General features: G+C 50.8%; 4 protein-coding genes across 5 annotated transcripts; all 4 read left to right on the forward strand.

Annotated features, from left to right (window-relative positions):
* Positions 1 to 1,743: 1,743 nt before the first annotated feature.
* Positions 1,744 to 2,724, forward strand: LOC127385309 (mas-related G-protein coupled receptor member H-like). Its single transcript, XM_051620956.1, has one exon. It carries the CDS (start codon positions 1,744 to 1,746, stop codon positions 2,722 to 2,724), a length of 981 nt encoding a protein of 326 aa, XP_051476916.1.
* A 1,077-nt stretch (positions 2,725 to 3,801) lies between these two features.
* LOC127385229 (mas-related G-protein coupled receptor member A2-like) lies at positions 3,802 to 6,569 on the forward strand. Of its 2 annotated transcripts, none has more exons than XM_051620826.1 (2): positions 3,802 to 3,916; positions 4,630 to 6,569. In XM_051620826.1, exon 2 carries the CDS (start codon positions 4,668 to 4,670, stop codon positions 5,610 to 5,612), a length of 945 nt encoding a protein of 314 aa, XP_051476786.1. In that variant the 5' UTR covers positions 3,802 to 3,916; positions 4,630 to 4,667; the 3' UTR covers positions 5,613 to 6,569. The 2 variants fall into 2 exon arrangements, with proteins under 2 accessions (XP_051476786.1, XP_051476787.1); XM_051620827.1 differs by lacking the exon at positions 3,802 to 3,916 and adding an exon at positions 4,039 to 4,055.
* Positions 6,570 to 9,819: 3,250 nt separating this feature from the next.
* Positions 9,820 to 10,800, forward strand: LOC127385310 (mas-related G-protein coupled receptor member D-like). The gene has a single exon (XM_051620957.1). It carries the CDS (start codon positions 9,820 to 9,822, stop codon positions 10,798 to 10,800), a length of 981 nt encoding a protein of 326 aa, XP_051476917.1.
* Positions 10,801 to 12,525: 1,725 nt separating this feature from the next.
* LOC127385311 (mas-related G-protein coupled receptor member A6-like) lies at positions 12,526 to 13,503 on the forward strand. The gene has a single exon (XM_051620958.1). The coding sequence runs from the start codon at positions 12,526 to 12,528 to the stop codon at positions 13,501 to 13,503; it is 978 nt and encodes a 325-aa protein (XP_051476918.1).
* Positions 13,504 to 19,959: the final 6,456 nt, after the last annotated feature.

The raw sequence follows: 19,959 nt of genomic DNA on the forward strand, positions 1-19,959 counted from the left end.
TTTTGAGAAGAAACTCAAACATGTAAAATGATTCCAAGAGGTGCCTTTAGGGACATGGCCGTGAGGGAACTTGTCACCTTTGTCCCTACGTCTGCTGTCACCACATCAGTGGGTGCTACTGCCTGCCAGCCTGAGGAAGAATCAGAGGTGTTGATGCCACAAGGTGGCAGAAAGAAGCGGGTGCTCAATCCAATTGTCATCGTTGTCACTGTGCTGGGTGTCCCAGGGTGTGTCAGGAGCTGCCACCAGGACCCAGATCCCCTGGGCCAATGTTCCCTCAGATGGGTGTCAATTATTATTTAGTGTTATTTATTTATAGCTTTATGTATCTGATATTTGTATCTATTTGCTATTTATTACTATTGTTATTCATTACTTATAATTTATGCTTCACCATTTATTAATGAATTTACTCTTTCTTCTCTACCACCCCTGATTTCTTCTTTGTCCTCTTCATCTTCTGATTGACTGTCCACTATCAGTAGCAGTTATTGTTGACCATTTGTTACTTATTTATCACATTTGCAACATTTAACACCTAATAAATATTTCACATTGTTACAAACAATTAGGGAATGCAGCCAAAGAGCTGAAGCTGCTCTGCAAACCACTTGGTGGCTGGAGGAGCCTGAGGGCTTTGGAAATGCTGAAGAGCTGGGGTTGGATGGAGCAGATGAGTGCAGTGAGGTTCTCCTCCGGTCCAACTTTGTTATTATTTAAAGAAATGTAATTTATGAAGGGATTTATTGAGATGGTGGGATGGAGCACCTGCCCAACCATCAGTGTCAGAGAAGGGAAGGTCCCACGGTCTGTGTCACCCTCAGGATGCGACAGCTGGCTGTGTCACACTGTCCCACTTCCCTCCTACTCTGCAGACGGGGTCATGGAGGTGTCCAGCTCAGCTCTTGCCAGCAGGGAAGTGACCATCAGTGGGTGTTGGGTCCAGCATCATTTCATTGATGGGGAGCTGGTGGCTCCACAGCAAAGGGTGGACACCCACAGAGCTGGGAGCTGTGACACATCTCAGGGACGTGGCGGTTGGGAGCAGAGGAAGGAACATGAGGCTTTCACGCTCCACACGATGGCAGGTTTGCAAACAGGAAACCTTTGAAGCAACCAGCAGGTGGGTCTGCAACACCAGTCCCATGAGGGTGACTCTTTGGCAAGTGGCTTCCGCTGCTCTCAGCAGTGATGACCAAGCCCTGGCAGCTACCTACCCCCAGCAGAAACCTGGGGCTGTGGTCACAGGGGCCAGTTGGCCTCCAGCTGAGGAAGAGGCAGGGTGCCAGAGCCTGCACAGGGACCATAAGAGGAACCTCATTATGGAGTCACCTTGTTCCTGGTGGCCACATCTTGTCTGGGAGGGCTTTGGTGTGGCAGCTTTGTAAAATTTCCTGTGCGAGTCAGAGAGAGAAGAGTGGAGTTTGCAGCTGTGGGATACCAAGGCTGGGTGAAGACTCTGCCTTCAACAGACCCCTCCTGCACCTGGTGAGATGAGACTGGGCCTCTCCTCTCCTCTCCTCTCCTCTCCTCTCCTCTCCTCTCCTCTCCTCTCCTCTCCTCTCCTCTCCTCTCCTCTCCTCTCCTCTCCTCTCCTCATTCCTATGTTCTCTGGCTTGCAAATGTTGTATCTCATGGAGAATGAGGCAAGACTGCATGACCAGAGGACATTCACAGTCCTGGAGACCTGAGAGCCACTAATTTTGCCCTCATCTCTTACTTTTCCCCAGGTGAGCACAGGGGATGGACCAACATCCCAACGACACGATCCATGACTGGCCTACAGTGTCCCCAGCGCCCACGGGCAGCGCAGCCTATGGGGATGGACCCAATGGGACCAGGTGCTTTGCAGAACACGTCCCTGAAATCGTCACGGGTGGTGTCACTCTGCTCATCTGCCTGTGTGGGCTGGTGGGGAACGGGGCCATCCTCTGGCTCCTGGGCTGCCGCATCCCCAGGAACCCCTTCAGCTCCTACCTCCTGAACCTGGCCGTGGCCGACTCCTGCTTCCTCCTCTGCACCTCGGCCTTCCTTGTCATTTACCACGTGCCCATGCTCAGCTGCTTTCAGCCAGAGGTTCTGTGGGTGCTGCCACTGTTTCACTCCATGGTTCTGCTCACCTACAGCACCAGCCTCTATCTCCTCATGGCCATCAGCGTGGAGAGGTGCCTGGGTGTCCTCTGGCCCTTCTGGTGCCGATGCCACCGCCCCAAGCTCCTGTCAGCTGTCATCTGCAGCCTGCTGTGGGCCCTGGCCTGTGTGCTGGCTGGGCTGGTGTACTTCATCTGTGACCTGGGTCACTCTGGGCACTGCAAGATGGTTCTTGGAACCTTGTGCTTTCTCAACTTCTGCTTTGTCACGCCCGTCATGGTTCTTTCCAATGTCATCATCTTCCTCAAGCTTAGGCGTAGCTCTTGGCAGCACCACCCAGCGAGGCTGTACATTGTCATCTTCCTCAGTGTTCTCTTCTTCCTCCTCTTTGGCATCCCACTCACTGTCCAGATCTTCCTCAACTTCTTTGTCTACATTAACTTGGTCTTTGAGATCTGCCTGTTGCTGGCTTCTCTCAACTGCAGCATCGATCCCGTGATTTACGTCCTGGTTGGGAGCTTTGGGAAGTCCAGGTTCAGGAGATCTGTCAAAGTGGCTCTTCAGAGGGTCTTTGAAGATAGGGCAGATTCCCAAGAAGTGGGGGAGATCCCTGTGATGGGAATTGCTGCCTAAACCTCTACAGCTGCAGATGGGCACCTGGAGAGGAGCAGCCTGGCCTCTGCCCCTCGAGCTGAGGACATTTCCATGCTCCAGGAGGTCTCCAAGGGTATGGCTCACCTCAAACTTATTTTTAAGTTATTTTAATAAAAAGTCTGAATCCTGGTGATTGCTGTTTCTTCCCTTCCTGGCTCCACGGGGGGGAGCTTGCTTTCAAAACCCCAGTTGTGACAGTCCCCTCTAGTTTATAAGGATGAAATGATGTCGTCCAGAAAGTCCTGCATGATTTGTTTTTTCTCCAGGGTTGAATACAACCACACTCCTGAGCCCTGATCCGAACCTTGTCTGCTTCCCAACGTGGAGCTCTCTAGGAATTACCTGGGCCTGTTTGAGAGCACATTGTAGGGCTCCTGGCTGCCTACACAGGGGGTGTAGAAGACAGTTGAGATGAACCCACTAACTTTTAGGTGGCTAAAGCCAAGCCAGCAGCATCCATTCATCTCTCCTTAGGAAAAAAAACAGGTGTTTCCTGAAATCCTAAGTCACCTCTCCACCACCTGTGCTCCTCTTCATGCACAGATGGGGCTTTGGCCAACCTGGTCTAGTGGAAGTTGTGGTGTCCCTGCCCATGCAAAGGGTTAGAACTAGATGACCTTTAAGGTGTCTTCCAACCCAAACCATCTGATGTTTCCATGATCTTACCTTCAGTGAGCTCCTTGATGCGTGTAGTAGCCTGCTCTTGGGAACTGTGTGTTTGGAGGTCAAGTATCTCCATGAAATCGTGGCATCCAAGTGGCAAACTTAGATCCCAAACAGAAACAGAAGTTTTGGTGCCACCTCAAGCTTGTAGCGCAGGGGATCCTAAAGAAAGGGGGGAGAAAAGTTCAGCCAGTTCCAAGGGACGAATATTTTGAGCTCAGGGTTGCTTTAAAACGAGCTGAAAGAGGAACCTGACGTGGAACAATCTGCTTTTCCCATAGGTCTAGTTTCTGAGAGTCTTTGTTAGTCATTTCCTGCACAAAGCCAAGAGCAGATTATAGCCAGAACCCTGACACTGTCGAAGACAAGGCACCAGTTCCCTGTTTGCAAGAACATTTGAGGATGTGACCTGCTTGGCTTACACCGAAGAAAGAGCTTTGTGGAAGGACCTGAGGAAGGCTCTATGCTGCACAGGCTCATGAAGGCAGGCTCTGGTCCAGTTCTCCAAGTAAGAATTCCAGGAAAGCTCGTGAAGATCCCAGCCTGGGGGCGGGGGCTGGCGAGCAGGAGGTGCTGTGAGTCTCCAGCCCGACTGCTCCAGGGAAGTTCTCTGGGCTGCAGGAGGAAAGAAGGTCAGACTTTTCTAGGTGGGTTTTGGTCCCACCTCCCCCCCACCTCCCCACCCCCCTCAGCCTAATCAGTGCCTCCCCTCATTGGTTTTGAACCTGTTGGTCAATTTGCACCAAATCTGATTGGGGAATCAAGGTCTTTAGGATATTAAGACCTATAAATATTGTGGGAAGAAGTGGAAGGGGGACACTGAAACGAGTGTCCCACTGAAGGAACCCAGTAGTAATAGTAACTGTAACATTAGGCACCTGGGAATCCCTATCACATCTTCCCCCAGACCTGCTTCCTCTTTGACATCTCCAAGGACAATCTTAGTATCTCCCTCCTCCAGATCTGTCCTGTATAAAGCCAGGAAGGAGGCATCTCCTTAGCTTTTGCTCCACCTCTGTACCTGCTCTTGTACTAGGGCAGTCATACCCATTTCCCCACAGCCATTCTTCATCTCTTCAGTCCCTCATTTCTCTGTGCTCCCCCACTTGGAAGCTGGGCCATGGCTGCAAAGATCTGAAAAGCCTCATGTGGGGGACAGCTGAGTTGGTGACATGTTTTTCATGTCTCATGTCATGACTGTTTTTCATCTCGTCCCTCCAGCTGTGTGAGGGGGAAGGAAAAGCAGCGGAGGTTCCGTGATGAGCACATCATGCCCTGATTGCTGGAGCCAGCCTGGTGGAAGTTGGCATGGCAGGCTGCTAAGGCCTGAGGATGATGACCACAACGGGACTGACTGTGAAGCTGGAGACTTGAGCAAAGCCCCCGTCACGCTGCTCATCTGCCTCTGTGGGCTGGTGGGCAACGGGGCCGTCCTCTGGTTCCTCAGCTCCCACCTCCGCAGGAACCCCATCATCATCTATGTCTTCAGCCTGGCTGTGGCCAACTCCACCTTCCTCCTCTCTGTCGCCATTGCCCTTGTCATCTTCTACAGCCCAGGGAGCTTTTGTGCCACGCTGGGCTCGTGGGATGTGATGACCCTGTTGAACATCACCATCCTCTTCACCTTCACCGCTGGTGTCTACCTCCTGGCAGCCTTCAGTGCTGTGACATCCCTGTCTGTCCTCCTCCGGGCCCACCACTCCTGCCACCACTCCTGGAGCTTCCCAGAGCTCACCTGTGCCTTGCTCTGGGTCCTCTCCTTCCTCCTCACCATCACCCTCTACTTCTGCCCCGTGCTGCTCATTGTCTTCGTCCTGAGCTACCTCGTCTCGGTGCTTACACTGATTCTTTCTGGTCTAACTCTTCTCACCAGGGTCTTGTGCTGTTCCTGGCAATACCCCCCAAGGAAGCTCTGCTTCGTGGTCCTGCTGATTGTCTTCTTCTTCCCCTTCTTCACTGCTGATTTTGGTTACTGGCTCCTTCTACGGCTGTTTGATTTCTCTGTCTTTGTCTTTGACCCTTCTCTCCTACTCGCCTGCGTGAATAGCAGCATCAGCCCTCTCATTTACTTCTTGGCTGGCAGCTTCAGGAAGAAGTTCACACTCTCTGTTGGAGCTGCTTTCCAGACGACTTTTGAAGATGTAACAGAGCAGCCAAATAGAGATGAAACTCCTGCAGAAAACATGGTGGGAACAGCTGTTTAAACCACCCCTGGAAGAAGATGTTCTGGTGTTGGAGGTGTCCTAATAAGGATGATGGCTTTGGAATGAGCTGCAGCCCATCAAGCTGTGCTGGGTGGCACAGGAGATCCTGCCTGGGGTGGACCCTGAACAGCCTGGTGAAATACCCATCAAAACCCTTTTTTGGAGCCTTTGCTTTGAATCGGTCCCATCCAACAGCTCCAAGCTTTCCCTGCCTCCCAGATGAGCTTGCTCTTCCCTGAACACCACAAAAATGGAACCATGGAGGCTCTTGCCTCCTGCCAGCGAGGCGGGTTTTTTTTGAGTGTATCTTCTTAAGAGCAGAGTGAGGGTGAATAAGAAGCAACAACTCCTGGGCAAACCTTGTGTGAGCATCTCCAGCGGGTGCCGACACATGGGAAGAACATGTTGGAGACTTGATGTTCAGCTGCGTTACCAGGGATCATGTGTTTGGGGTGGCTTTTCCCAAAATCCATCCCTTCTGTGGCACACTGAGCTTTGTTCATGCTCCATGTGGGTCGCCTGCATGTGAGGGATTTGAACTGGAACTGCCTGTGGTGGTTCCTCCCACGTTTCTCAGGGCTGTTTGGATGGTTGGCTTGAGCAAACGCCGTTTCGCAACCGTGACCCCGAGGTCTCTTTCTGTTCCTGCCGTGTCTGTTCCTCATCTAGACAAAAAAATAATAAAACCCCAAACAAACAAGGGGAGGAGGGTTAAACTGAAACAACCCCAAAAATTCAGCCCTGCCTGGAGACTCTGCAAGGACTGGATTTTCCATGTGGAAGAGGATACAGGGACAGGGCAAGACTGTTTATGGAGAAGACCCTGTTAGGGCCATGAGGAGCAACTCCTTGTGCTATTGAGAAGCTATTGGAATGTCTCTAGAGAAGGAGACTCCACCACCTCTCTGGGCAGCCTGTCCCAGGGTTGTCACCCTCACAGTAAATATTTTTACCTCACGTTTAGCTTGAATGTCCTGTGTTCTAGTTTGCTCTTTCCTCCAGGTCCTCTCCTGCTGTTCCCAAGGAAAGTTTTTAGCATGTGTGGGCAGCTCCACTGCCATGGTTTGGCTCAACTGGAGGCTTCTTAGAGTGAGATTCACCTCTGCTAACTGCAAACATCCCAGGGAGATGCTGTCTACTGCCCAGGTCCCTCCCAGCATGAACGAGGAGATCTTGGCACTATCAACAGACACTTCATCCCATCTATTGCAAGCACCTACCTTAGGATGAGGTGCACCATGCTCCAGAGGTACCTGTCCTCCACACAAACAAGACAGAAGCTTTGAAATGGCACGAAATGAGCCATTTTCTGACAAAGTTCACCAGTGAGAAGCTGCGCAGTGAAGCCCAGTTGCTGCTCATCCAACAAACTTCAGGATCAGTTACGTGGCTGGAAGCAAATTAAAAAAAAAAAAAAGAAGAAGAAAAGAAAGAGAAAAGAAAGAAATCCAGCTTGAATTTAGGAATAGGGACAAAATGACACCTGAAGTAGGTAGCCAGAAGAAGGCCAGTGCAGTTAGGACTGGGGAGTGTATGGTTAGTCACTGGGACAACTGTGTGGAGATGTTCTGCTCCTCCTGTGGATGGCCAGGTTCAGTGAGGGGTTTCCTCTTGCTGCTGAAGCTGAGGAACTAAAGGATGATGACAACTAAAGGATGGCCCCACTCCCCACCAGCCCACACAGGCAGAAAAGCAGTGTGATGCTCCTCATTTCTAGAAAGTTCAGTGGTCCATACATCTGGTTCTTTTAATTTCCATATTTCAGGCTCTTTTTGGTGCTGGACACAGGGAATGAACTTGCTATGAAATCTTTGCTGTGAGAGTGCAGGAATTAGTGTCTCTGACTTGCCAAGGCTATCTGAGCTGGTAATCCCCAGCCTGTCTTCACAGCATGGCCTGGAGCTGTGGCTGGGGAGTGGCTGGGGAGCCATGCCAGAGCCAGTTCCCATCTCAGCCTGCAGAGGTTACATTTGCCCTCCGTGCTTCTCTGTGGCATCAGAAACATGATCTTTGACTTCAGAGTTACCCTATGTTGTCTGACTCTCCAGCCTGAAATATTTCCTTTCCATAGTCGGTGCTTTTTTTTGGTCATTTAGCTCCTCCCTTCTCCCCTTCCAAGTTTGGAGGACAGGATGTCAAAGCCTTGGCTGGAGTAAAGCAAAAGAGTCTGAAGCCTTAGTGCTGCTTTTGTCTCTGAGGAGAAAACTTCTGTGGAGGTAGTAAAAAGGGAAACAAGTCCCTCAGGGGACTTGATCAGTGTGATAGAAGCAGGGCTGGAGCAGATTCCCTGTCCCCTTGCAGGGACTGTGCTGTCTGGTCCCTGTGGGACCCCAGCAGGGAGGTGACAGCCTCCAGGACATGATGTCTCATCAGCCAGCCGTGGTCTGCTGCAACAAGCCATGATCCCCTGGAGCAAAGCTGGAGAGCAGTACCTTGTGTGAATTTCTTGCCACAAAGAGTGCTAGGAATGTGCCACCAAAGCTCCCAGCACCACCAACCCCAGACTGGTTTGGGTTGGAAGGAACCTTAAAGACCATCTAGTTCCAACCCCTGCATGGGCAGGGACACCTCCCAGCAGCTCAGGCTGCTCCAAGCCCCATCCAACCTGCCCTTCAACACTGCCAGGGATGGGGCAGCCACAGCTTCCCTGGGCAACCTGGGCCAGGGTCTCACCACCCTCACAGGGAAGAATTTCCTCCTCATGTCTGACCTAAATCTCTTCCAGTTTTAATCCCTTCCCCCGCATCCCATCCCTCCCTGCCCTTGTCCCAAGCCCCTCCCCAGCTTTCCTGGAGCCCCTTCAGGCACTGGAAGCTGCTCTCAGGTCTCCCTGGAGCCTTCTCTTCTCAACTCTCCCAGCCTGTCCCCAGAGCAGAGCTGCTCCAGCCCTTGTTTCCTCTGAACGATGTAGCCCTGCAGTCGATCAGTGTGACAATTTCCCAGGAAAAACTACTGGAGAACGCTCCGGATTCTCTGACAGCTCCGCAGCCCGACCTGGTGCTGGTTTCTCTTTCCATCAGCCGGGAGCGCAGGACCAGCTCCGCTGATCGTCACTCTCGACTGAAGATCAGGAGCCATCCCTACCCCTCTCCTGCCATCTAGAGGCATCAACCCCGCAGATATTCGTGATGCCGCCACCGGCCCCGTGCTGGAGGTGTCCCCGCAACCCCTTGAGTCTGGGGTGGGGGGAGCGGGGGAGGAGGTATCCCGCTCCTGCCCCGGAGGAGGCAGAGGGCTTCAGGAGGGCTGGGGAGGGGATTTTGGTGGGATTGAGGTGCCAGCTCACCTGGCTTCATGAGGCTCTCCTGCCCGGCATCCCGGAGCAAGTGGCTGTCCCCGGCGTCCTCACCCTGCACCTGCCAGCGGAGGGCAGATGTAGAGGCAGAGCCCGATCTGCTGTCACAACGTCCCCATGTCCGTGTCCATGTCCCTTCAGCTACCATAACGGTGTGATCCTTCCATGGACAGAATCTGCCCCAATCAGGGGCATGTTTGGTGCTGCAAGACCTGGGATTCCAAGAACCTGAAGGGATATGGACATAAGATTATCTGTGCTATTCTCTCCTTCTTCGTAGTTTTAATCCTAATTAAATGGCATTTAAAAACGGACCTTATGGAGTCTAAGTGCCCTTCTTAACAGGATCATTATAGATTAGCACTTTCTGGTGAAAAAACGGGGGGAGGAGAGGAAGGAGGTGATGTGGCCAACTCCTCCTGACAAGATCGCTGTCCATGGGACATGTGAGGGGAAGCTGTCAGAGATGTCAGATTAGATTGTGAGGGGTGTCTCCTGACCACGGGATGTGCCTCAGGACAAAGATCTGCTCCTCAGGCTTGAGAGACCAGGACAAAGCAGAGCAGAGTGGCCCCAGATTCATCAGCACAGCTCTTCTCCTGCAGAACCTGGAGGCCCCGTGTGCTGGATCTCCTGCAGCAGCACTGTTTCCAGGAGCACCAGAAGGTGGGAGGCTGGGGATGGGCACGGGGGAGATGCCTGGTGGCCAGGGTCAGGGCTGGGCATGGAGCCTGTCCTGGGCCCTGCAGGGGATGGGGTCCTTGCTGGGGCAGCCTGGGGCTGGTGTGGGCCTGGGGGCAAAGATGGTGAGTGCTGGGAGTGCCCATGCCCCTCATTGCCTTCTCCTTCTTGTCTGTCCTAGGAGGTGGTGGGAGAGGGAGAAGGTGGCCCCCCAGAGCAGGGTCATTGGCCATGGAGGAGCCCAACACAACAGACCTCTCTCTGAACAACAGCACTGATGGATATGTGGACTATGGGGAAAATATTGAACACGAATGCTTCAGTCTACCCTATGGACTGATGGTCTTCACAGGTGTCTGTATGGGGATTTCTCTCTGTGGACTTGTAGGGAATGGAATAGTCGTGTGGTTCCTGGGCTTCCACATGAAGCAGAACCCTTTCACCATCTATGCTTTAAATCTAGCTGTTGCTGACTTCTCTCTCCTCCTCCTATATTTTCTGCTCATATTGGCCGTTCTGACCGTAGCAGCAGCTTGTCCTTACCTGTATAGTTTTATTTCTTACTACAGAGATTTTGCGTTTGCAGTTGAGTTTCTGTGCCACTTCTTTGACCTCAGCAGCCTGGGTCTGCTGACAGCCATCAGCGTGGAGCAGTGCATCTCTGTCCTCTTCCCGATCTGGCATCGCTGCCACCGCCCAAAGCACTTCTCAGGTGCTGTGAGTGGGGTGCTCTGGGCTCTTGCTGGAATCCTTGTTTCCTCAAGGTATCTCAGCTTAAACGTCGCTGAAAGCGACGAGACAGTATTTACAGATGTAACCATGGTGGTTTCCATGATGTTGTCATTGGTGATGTTGATTTCTGACCTGTCCCTCTTCATGAAACTCCGATGTGGCTCACAGAGATGCCAGCAGGGGCAACGCAGCATTTCTGTCCTTCTCAGCGGGATCTTCTTCTTGGCTCTTGGGATTTCTTTCGGTGTAGAGGTTTTCCTCAACCTTGCAAGTTCGCTTGAATTATTCCCTGAAAATTTCCTGCTGGATTTGCTGAATTGCAGCGTCGCTCCTGTCGTTTACTTCCTGGTGGGGATTTGTCAGCAGTGCAGGCTCCAAGGCTCCATGAAATCCACCTTCCGCCGAGTGTTTGATGAGACAGTGATGAGTGCTGAGGACAGCCACGTGCCTGAGGACACTGTGGCAGAAACTACTGTATAAGGTACTGTTGGTGAGAAGGCCTGGAGATGTGGAGCCTTGGAGCAGCCTGGGAGATGAAGGTCCACGTGGAATTGATACCAAGCTGCTGCTAGGGAGGGGAACAATGCTGCAGCTGAGAATGGGGACATGTGGTGCAGAGCAAGTGTGGCCCTGCTCAGCCAGGCTGGGGCCCTGCCTTCCCCACGGCAATGACCCTCCCTGCCCTGGCCCCAGTCAATCAACTCAGGCTCCTCTGGCTCAGCAGATGCATCTCATGGTGTTCTGGGGGGTCTCTTGCCTGGGGAAGGTGGGCACGTCAGGCCCTGGCGGAGCTCTGGCCATCTCTGCTGGCCAAGCCAGGCAGGGCTCTGCTCAAAGGGCTGCCAGGGTGGCAAGCCCCTGGGTACTGGTGGGTGATGGGGGATGAGTGAGGGGCCACCTCATCCATGTTTACAAATATGTTAAGGGCAGTGTCAGGAGGACAGAGCGAGGCTCTTCTCAGTGATGTCCAGTGATAGGACAAGGGGCAACGAGTGCAAACTGGAGCACAGGAGGTTCGACGTAAACATCAGAAAAAACTTTTTTCCTGTGAGAGTGACAGAGCCCTGGGACAGGCTGCCCAGGGAGGCTGTGGAGTCTCCTTCTCTGTAGACATTCAAACCCACCTGGACACGTTCCTGTGTGATGTGCTCTGGGTGACCCTGCTCTGGCAGGGGGGTTGGACTGGATGATCTTTCCAGGTCTCTTCCAACCCCTCAGATTCTGTGATTCTGTGAGTGGTGGAGAGAAGATGACAAAGGGTACAATTACAATTTGGAGAATTAAAACTAAGAGCAAGAACAAAATAAACTAAAAAAGAAAGAATGAAAGAGACAGAGAGAAGGAGAGAAGAGAAATAAAGAGAAGAAGAAAGAAAGGAAAATAGAGAATGGGAGAGATAAAAATACACAGAGAAAAGTGATGTCTCCATGGTGCTGATGGATGAGGTTTGGAGAGACAAGACTTTTGCAGATAAAGTCCCATTTGCGGCTTGACTTGCCTCAAGGACACCATCTGTAAGGTGACACAACTCATCGGAGGCAGCAGGTGAAGCCCTTGTGCTGTTCCATGTCCACACACAGGTGAGTTCCCAATGTGGGGGGTCTCCTGATCAAGCACAGGGACAAAGAGAAGAAGCCAGAAACCCCTCGTATGGTGGGACCACACTGGGGGGTGAAGGGAGGAGAGGAAGGAGGTGATGTGGCCAACTCCTCCTGACAAGATCGCTGTCCATGGGACATGTGAGGGGAAGCTGTCAGAGATGTCAGATTAGATTGTGAGGGGTGTCTCCTGACCACGGGATGTGCCTCAGGACAAAGATCTGCTCCTCAGGCTTGAGAGACCAGGACAAAGCAGAGCAGAGTGGCCCCAGATTCATCAGCACAGCTCTTCTCCTGCAGAACCTGGAGGCCCCGTGTGCTGGATCTCCTGCAGCAGCACTGTTTCCAGGAGCACCAGAAGGTGGGAGGCTGGGGATGGGCACGGGGGAGATGCCTGGTGGCCAGGGTCAGGGCTGGGCACGGAGCCTGTCCTGGGCCCTGCAGGGGACGGGGTCCTTGCTGGGGCAGCCTGGGGCTGGTGTGGGGCTGGGAGCAAAGATGGCAAGTCCTGGGAGTGCCCATGCCCCTCATTGCCTTCTCCTTCTTGTCTGTCCTAGGAGGTGGTGGGAGAGGGAGAAGGTGGCCCCCCAGAGCAGGGTCATTGGCCATGGAGGAGCCCAACACAACAGACCTCTCTCTGAACAACAGCACTGCTCAATATACAGACTCTCAAGCAGTTTTTACACCTGTGTGCACACCAGACTCTCGTGTGTTGGCAACTGCAGGTGTCTTCACTGGTATTTCCTTGTGTGGTCTAGTGGGGAATATGGTGGTTGTGTGGTTCCTGGGCTTCCACATGAAGAAGAGCCCCTTCACTGTCTATGTCCTGAACTTGGCCATTGCTGACTTCTCTCTGCTCCTCTTCCTTCTTGTTATAATTGTAGCAGGCATTATTTCAGAAGTGTATTGTTTCTTCTCATTTCCATTATTATTGGCCCATATTGTCCTGAGAGAGGTGTTTCATTTTTTCTATTTTGCCAGCATGAACCTCCTGACAGCGATGAGCATGGAGAGGTGCCTGTCTGTTCTGTTCCCAATCTGGTACCGGTGCCACCGCCCAAAGCACTTGTCTGGCATCATGTGTGGGCTGCTCTGGACTCTCGCTGGACTCTGTGGCTCTTCGTTTTTCACTTGTACATCTCTCTCTCGGACTACAACCTGTAACGAAATAGCAAAAGGTGTAAGCACTGTGAATTTTCTTGCTTTTTCTATATTCCCATTCCTTTCCAACCTTTCTCTCTTCATCAAACTCCGATGCGGCTCAGAGAGACGAAGCCCAGGGAGACTGTATGTTGCTGTGCTGATCAGTGTGATCTTCCTGTTCATCTTTGGCTTTCCTTTGACTGTGTCTTTCTTTCTTCTTTCCTATAACGGCACATTTTCATTACTACATGCAATGTTTTGCCTGCTGGCCTCTCTAAACAGCTGCACCAACCCCTTCATTTATTTCCTGGTCGGAAGCTGCCGGCAGCGCCGGCTCCAGGGCTCTGCCAGAGCTGCCCTTCGCCAAGTGTTTGAAGAGAAAGGGATGAAGGAGGAGGGGAGAGACGTGCCAGGGGAGCCTGGGGTGGAGACAAGTCTGTGAGGCTTTGCTGGGCAGGAGAGCTGGAGATGTGGAGCCTGGCAGAGCTGGGGGCTGGAGGCATGGGGGCATGTGGCACAAAGCAAGTGTGGCCCTGCTCAGCCAGGCTGGGGCCCTGCCTTCCCCACGGCAATGACCCTCCCTGCCCTGGCCCCAGCCAATCAACTCGGGCTCCTCTGGCTCAGCAGATGCATCTCATGGTGTTCTGGGGGGTCTCTTGCCTGGGGAAGGTGGGCACGTCAGGCCCTGGGGGAGCTCTGGCCATCTCTGCTGACCAAGCCAGTCAGGACTCTGCTCAAAGGGCTGCAGAAATAATAACGATTTTCTGCCTGTCACAGAATCTCAATCCTGTTTATCAGACCCTACTGTTGCTCTCTGAGGTGTCTCCCAGGAAGGCTATACCTTGTGCTTCTCCTCACCAGTCTCTTCATCTTTTTCGTTCCTTTAACTGTCAAGCAAGTTTTGGAAGGCTTATTCATTGAGCAGGAAGAACATATCCTGAGTTCATCATCCATTCTGGTGGCTTTTAGTGACAGCATCAACCCATTAATTTACTTCTGGTGGGAAGCTACCTGCAGTGTTGGTTCCATTGCTTTGTGAAAGCTGCCTTACCCAAGAGAAAATAAGGTGCAAAGAGGGGACCCACCTGCCTAGGGAGGTGGCTGCAGAGATGGCTGTTTGAACCTCTGCTGGTGAGGGGAGGGAGGCTGGGGCTGTGGGGCAAGTGGCTGGGCTGGTGATGTGCCTCCTCTGCCTGGGACTGTGGTAGAAACAGCCCCTGTATCACCTGAGCATCCTCAGGTCTCCTCAAGGCTGATGCCTTTCCTCAATCCTGGTATGAGGCAACACTGTGCAAAAGGTTCAGAGCAGGCAGATCAGGGGAGTAACCCTGGATGTTGGCCAGGTCTGGACCCTGCACGCCAGCTTCTCCCTCTCTTTGACTTGAGGCCAAACCTGGAGGGCTCCAGTGCAGCGTGGCAACCCATGACCCCATCAGAGGCAGGTTTTGTTGCAGCTACCTAAGGCTCATCCAGAGAGATCCAACGGAGCAAACACCATGTGCTGGTGGGAGCAGGGAGAGCTCAGGCATGGGAAGAGAGTGGGTCAGCAAGGGCTGAAGATGCTAAGCCCTGCAGGCAGCCCAAGGGAAACGCCCTGTTCTCTGGACCTAGCCCAATAGACTCTTGCTCTTTTGGTCAACAAATGAGCCTTTGTGGTCTTTAGGGGATCTGAATCTCTTACCTCCCTCTGTCTCCTCCCCTGACTTAGTTACATTCTCAGCTCCACTGACTGTGTTTACAGGATCTGTGTTTACAGTGGGGTCACCTGGCACCTGGGATTCCTGCATTGCAGGAATCCCTCCTGCCCAACTGAAAGAAAAGCTGAAGATTTCTTCAACAATAGAAGAGAAAAGTAAATCACCATAACAACAGAAGTATTGCTGTTTCTTATAATGGTCTTGGGACATAACTGGGGGAGGATTTGTAGGTTTAAGCAGTATCTCTGGACCTGGCTGGAGTTCACTTTCTCATGAATGCAGCCCTCATGAAAGCTTTGCTCTGTCATGGGCCAGAAGCAGCCTCAAGAAGCTCTGAACACACAAGTGTAAATGCTCAATGCAAATGGCACAGGAGGAGTGCCTAAGCCCTGAAGCTTGCTAAGCATAGGATAGATGACTGTTGGAATGGTGAAGATAGTCCTAAGACTTACCTTGGGATGGCTAGAGGTACAGGTGGAACTGGGGAGCAGGGACAGCATAAACTGCACGACAAAGGATTTGCTTGGACATGACAGATGGAAGATGAATATCCCCAAAGTGCTAAATGCTCACCTGTAGCTGGATGAATCACACAGGGGCTGATCCTGCTTCCTCTGGAATCACTGGAGAAAATGTTATTCGCCTGCCAAAGAGCAAGCACAGCTGTGAACTGCTAGGCTAACAGCTGGAATTAGCTCTTCTAAAATAAGCTTGGCTTTTCTGTCCTTTATAAGCACACATTAAGCTGAAGGTTCTTCCCATGCCTTAAATAAAAGATGATTTATCTGGTCCAGTCTCCATTTTCTGTTTTCATGTTCCCCTTAGCTTAGGTTCATTATGCTTTTCCTTCTACTTGGTGCTGGTTTTGACAATAACATTATTTCCTCTGCTGCACATTGTGCAATGAGTATTCCTAGCTCTTAGATCATTCCTTTTGGTCAGGAACTTCCCATAAAACGAGTGATGCACATATTGCTGCTCTAATGCAATGGAAGCACTTCCTAAGGAAGCTCTGGAATAGGCATAATGGACTGAGATAACAAGATGTATTTTAAGATGGAGAAAATCATAATGTCGAATGTCCATGAGATTCACCAAACATTAAAAGCAGAGAACAATAAAAACAAAACAATTAAGTAGGTGTCAATATTCACAGAAAGAATCTATAAAAACCAGGAATACCTCTCTGTGAAAAGAGGTGTTTTCCATACTGTTTACCTTCCAAAGTTTCTTTCCATTAATAATTTCCTCTATCCAGAGAGGATTAGAGGTCATGAGTGTTGTTGGGTGCCCTAAACCTTGGTCCATATCCAGAAGAAGCCGGACTTCATGAGCTCATTCCTCCTTTGGTCAGAGGTGATGTAAAGACACCCTCTTTGAGAGATCCACAAATTCCACCCATGGTGCAGCTGGGAAACACTAGACTTCCAAGGGTTTGGTTGTAAATCAGAGAACAGTGGCAGTGAAAATTGCCAGTGAAAAGCCATTTCGATTGTGGAATTGCTCTGCCTTAGCCCCACAGCAGTCTCCCCACAGTCCCTGGTTCATGCTCAGGCTCCAAGAGGAAAGATTTTATATATATATATATATATATTTTTATAAGAAATAATAACACACCTTAGCTTATTGTTTTCACAGATCTGCTTCCTACCCATTCTGTTTCTTTGTCTTTTCCTAGAAACCCCTTTGGTCATGGTCTCACTCCTTGTTTTTCCCTCACTCAAAGCTGGGACCTGGGTAGGGACAGACAGTACCAGGAAAGTAGAGACCTACTGCCTTTCGCTTTTTAATGGGTGGGAGAGAAAAGGGAGAAATGAGGAGAGAAACACTGATAGGGAAAGCTTTCAAATGAGTCCTTTCCTCTGACAGAGAGAGGTTTGAGGTACAGGGTTTGCTGTATTACGGCAGACCCTCAGAACATGACAGAAGTCCTCAGTTCCCTGGTGGAGAAATGTGTCCCTACTTGCCCTTCACACAGGAGATCCCTTACCAGCTACAGCTCATGGGCAAAACGGGAAAATCAATCTAATGGCAACTACATCAGATTTGAGTAGTGACAGACAATTAAAATATAACCTTCCCCCCTGCGTCTCAGCTTAGCCTCACTCCTCACTCACAAGAGCCTCACTCACAAGAAGCACAGGGGCGTTTGAGGGTTGTTACAGCCCGTACACCGTGTTTTCTCCCTGGTGCTCCTTCCCTCTCCCACATCTTCCCTGCTCCAGCATGAGTTCTCCTCAGGCAGCAGTTCCTCTCAGGCAACACCCACCTGTTCAGGTGCAGCACAGCCCGTGGAGGAGCAGGACCCTGCCTTCCTTTTCTCAACCTTCACTTCTCTCTCTGCTGTTTCTCATTCTTTTCCCCCCTCTCCCTCTTTGCTGTTTCCTGCCCGTTTTCACACAGGTTTTCACAGGTGTTTTCACACATGTCTTCACAGGTGTTTTCACACATGTCTTCACAGGTGTTTTCACACAGGTTTTCATGGATGTTTTCACAAAGGTTTTCACAGGTGTTTTCACACAGGTTTTCACAGGTGTTTTCACACAGGTTTTCACACAGGTTTTCACAGGTGTTTTCACACAGGTTTTCACAGAGGTTTTCACACATGTTTTCACACAGGTTTTCACAGGTGTTTTCACACATGTTTTCACAGAGGTTTTCACAGGTGTTTTCACACAGGTTTTCACAGGTCTTTTCACACAAGTTTTCACACAGGTTTTCACAGGTGTTTTCACACACATTTTCACACACATATTCACACAGGTTTTCACAGGTGTTTTCACACAGGTTTTCACAGAGGTTTTCACAGATTTTTTCACAGGTGTTTTCACACAGGTTTTCACAGGTGTTTTCACAGGTTTTCACAAGTGTTTTCACACACAGGTTTTCACAGGTGTTTTCACAGGTGTTTTCACACAGGTTTTCACACAGGTTTTCACAGATTTTTTCACAGGTGTTTTCACACAGGTTTTCACACAGGTTTTCACAGGTGTTCTCACAGGTGTTTTCACACAGGTTTTCACACAGGTTTTCACAGATTTTTTTCACAGGTGTTTTCACACAGGTTTTCACAGGTGTTTTCACACAGGTTTTCACACAGGTTTTCACAGATTTTTTCACAGGTGTCTTCACACAGGTTTTCACAGGTGTTCTCACAGGTGTTTTCACAGGTGTTTTCACACAGGTTTTCACACAGGTTTTCACAGATTTTTTCACAGGTGTTTTCACACAGGTTTTCACACATGTTTTCACACAGGTTTGCACAGATTTTTTCACAGGTGTCTTCACACAGGTTTTCACAGGTGTTCTCACAGGTGTTCTCACACAGGTTTTCACACAGGTTTTCCCAGGTGTTCTCACAGGCGTTCGCGCAGCCGCCCTCACACGCTCCCCGGCAGGGCCCGGCCGTTGCCGCCACGGAACCGGCGGGAAAAGGCGGGAACCGGCTGCGCCGGGCAGGGCAGGCTCTCAGCTCCCGTCCCAGCCAGCAGCTTGAACCAGACACCCAGCACATGCGGCAGACACGTCGGTTTTCTACATTCAGGGTATCCGTGGAGTCCCCTGCTCCACTCGCTGTCCCGGGGCCGCGCGGACCCTGCGGGAGGGAGCGGAGCAGACGCGACGCCGACTTCGAGAAGCTCCCGAGGTCCTGGTCCGGAAGGAAGGAAGGGCGGCCAGCTTCTTGAGGTGATTTGCACACACGGTAAACTGAAGCATTATTGTTAATTTTTTACATTCCTCCCTTCTTACCCTTCCCTCTGCGCCGAGGGTCAGGCAGATCCCTGCGTGCTCCTTCTCTGCTCGTGGCCAAGAGCCCAGCTAGGCCGTGTCCCTGTTGTTAGGTACCATTGCCCTTTGTCTGCTTTCTGTTCTGCTCTTCCTCTTTCCTTTCATGTTATTGAAAAGCCTGAGGTCTCCAGCCACCCCTCGCTGCCTTGCTGGTGCTGGGCTGCAGCCCCGCACACCTGCCTCCCCTTGCCGGGCAATGCAACCAGCTGCTTCTCCTTTCAAGACGGTGAAATCAACCCTGCTGCAAAGTTACGTGCAGCAGCAGCTGCCCATCAGCCCTGAGGGGAAGTGGCATTTTTATCGTGAATCATTTCCATCTTCGATCCAGCGTTGAGTCCACACAGCGTTGTCCAGTCGTTGTGTGGAGCAACCCCCTTTGACAATGAAGATAATCATGTATACTTATACCAGATTTCCTGATTTGTTTATGTTTGCTCCTGATTTTTCCTCTATCTTTCCCTCTCCATTAGCATTTAAAATACACACAGAGCAGTATCAGATAGGAGAGATCGATGTTCTTATCACTACCTTCCTGCCTGATGCTTTCCTCAGTGCATGTATCAAACCCACCAGATTTTCAGCTGGTCTCCATATGTTGCACGCAGGGGTTTTCTTTCTGCAAAGAGCAGCAGCCTATTTATTATTATTATTATCTTTTAATCTACTGCCCTGCAAGGAATAACCCAAGAGGGTCAAGGGGTTTGTTGTCCTATTGGAGAGCCTCTGAAGAGTAAAACAAAGTTTGAATGTAGGAGACAGCTGCTGCGGAAAGGTGGTTGGTTAAGCTCAGAGAAACCATCCCCAGATGTATTCAACCTGAAGTTTGCTAAGTTTAGATAGTCTGAAATAATGAAAATCACATCTTCCTACCACAAATGCTTCACTTCTCTCTTTAGCTCATCTTCTTGACAAAGGTACATTTTCTGTTTGGATACCATAACATTTTCTGCCTTGTTGTCTAAATCTTCCAAATTCCTGTCCTATTCACTGCCAGGGGAGATATAGTGGCACTTCACTAAGCTGAAAAGAAAAAGCAGAATAATAATATCTGTACTTCGAAGTTTGAGGTATTTTTGACATCTCAAATAATATTAGCATTTTAATGCTAATCTCAGATGACATCTGTTCTCTTAGGGGAAAAAAACAAACAAACAGTGAATGGCATATTGAAGTACATTGAGGATTAAGTGTGACACGGCAGGTGCCATGTAGTGTTCAAGAGCCCATGCAACAGCCCTGGCCCAGTGTTTTCCTTGGCTGAATTCCACGAATAAACCCCACTGGAATGTCTACAAGCAGTCATCCTTACTGAAGGGATGTGTCACACTATTTGAGATGTACTCACTCGGGAGGCATCCCCAGTTGCCTGGGCTGGGGGTGAAAGAGGGAGAAAAGACCCCTGTGTTGCTGTG

This window comes from Apus apus, chromosome 5, assembly GCF_020740795.1.
Source record: "Apus apus isolate bApuApu2 chromosome 5, bApuApu2.pri.cur, whole genome shotgun sequence".
Lineage (NCBI taxonomy): Eukaryota > Metazoa > Chordata > Aves > Apodiformes > Apodidae > Apus > Apus apus.

Excerpts from the sequence above, each read along its gene's own strand:
- LOC127385309 (XM_051620956.1), top strand. The coding sequence starts at position 1,744 with ATGGACCAACATCCCAACGACACGATCCATGACTGGCCTACAGTGTCC.
- LOC127385229 (XM_051620826.1), top strand. The coding sequence starts at position 4,668 with ATGAGCACATCATGCCCTGATTGCTGGAGCCAGCCTGGTGGAAGTTGG.
- LOC127385310 (XM_051620957.1), top strand. The coding sequence starts at position 9,820 with ATGGAGGAGCCCAACACAACAGACCTCTCTCTGAACAACAGCACTGAT.
- LOC127385311 (XM_051620958.1), top strand. The coding sequence starts at position 12,526 with ATGGAGGAGCCCAACACAACAGACCTCTCTCTGAACAACAGCACTGCT.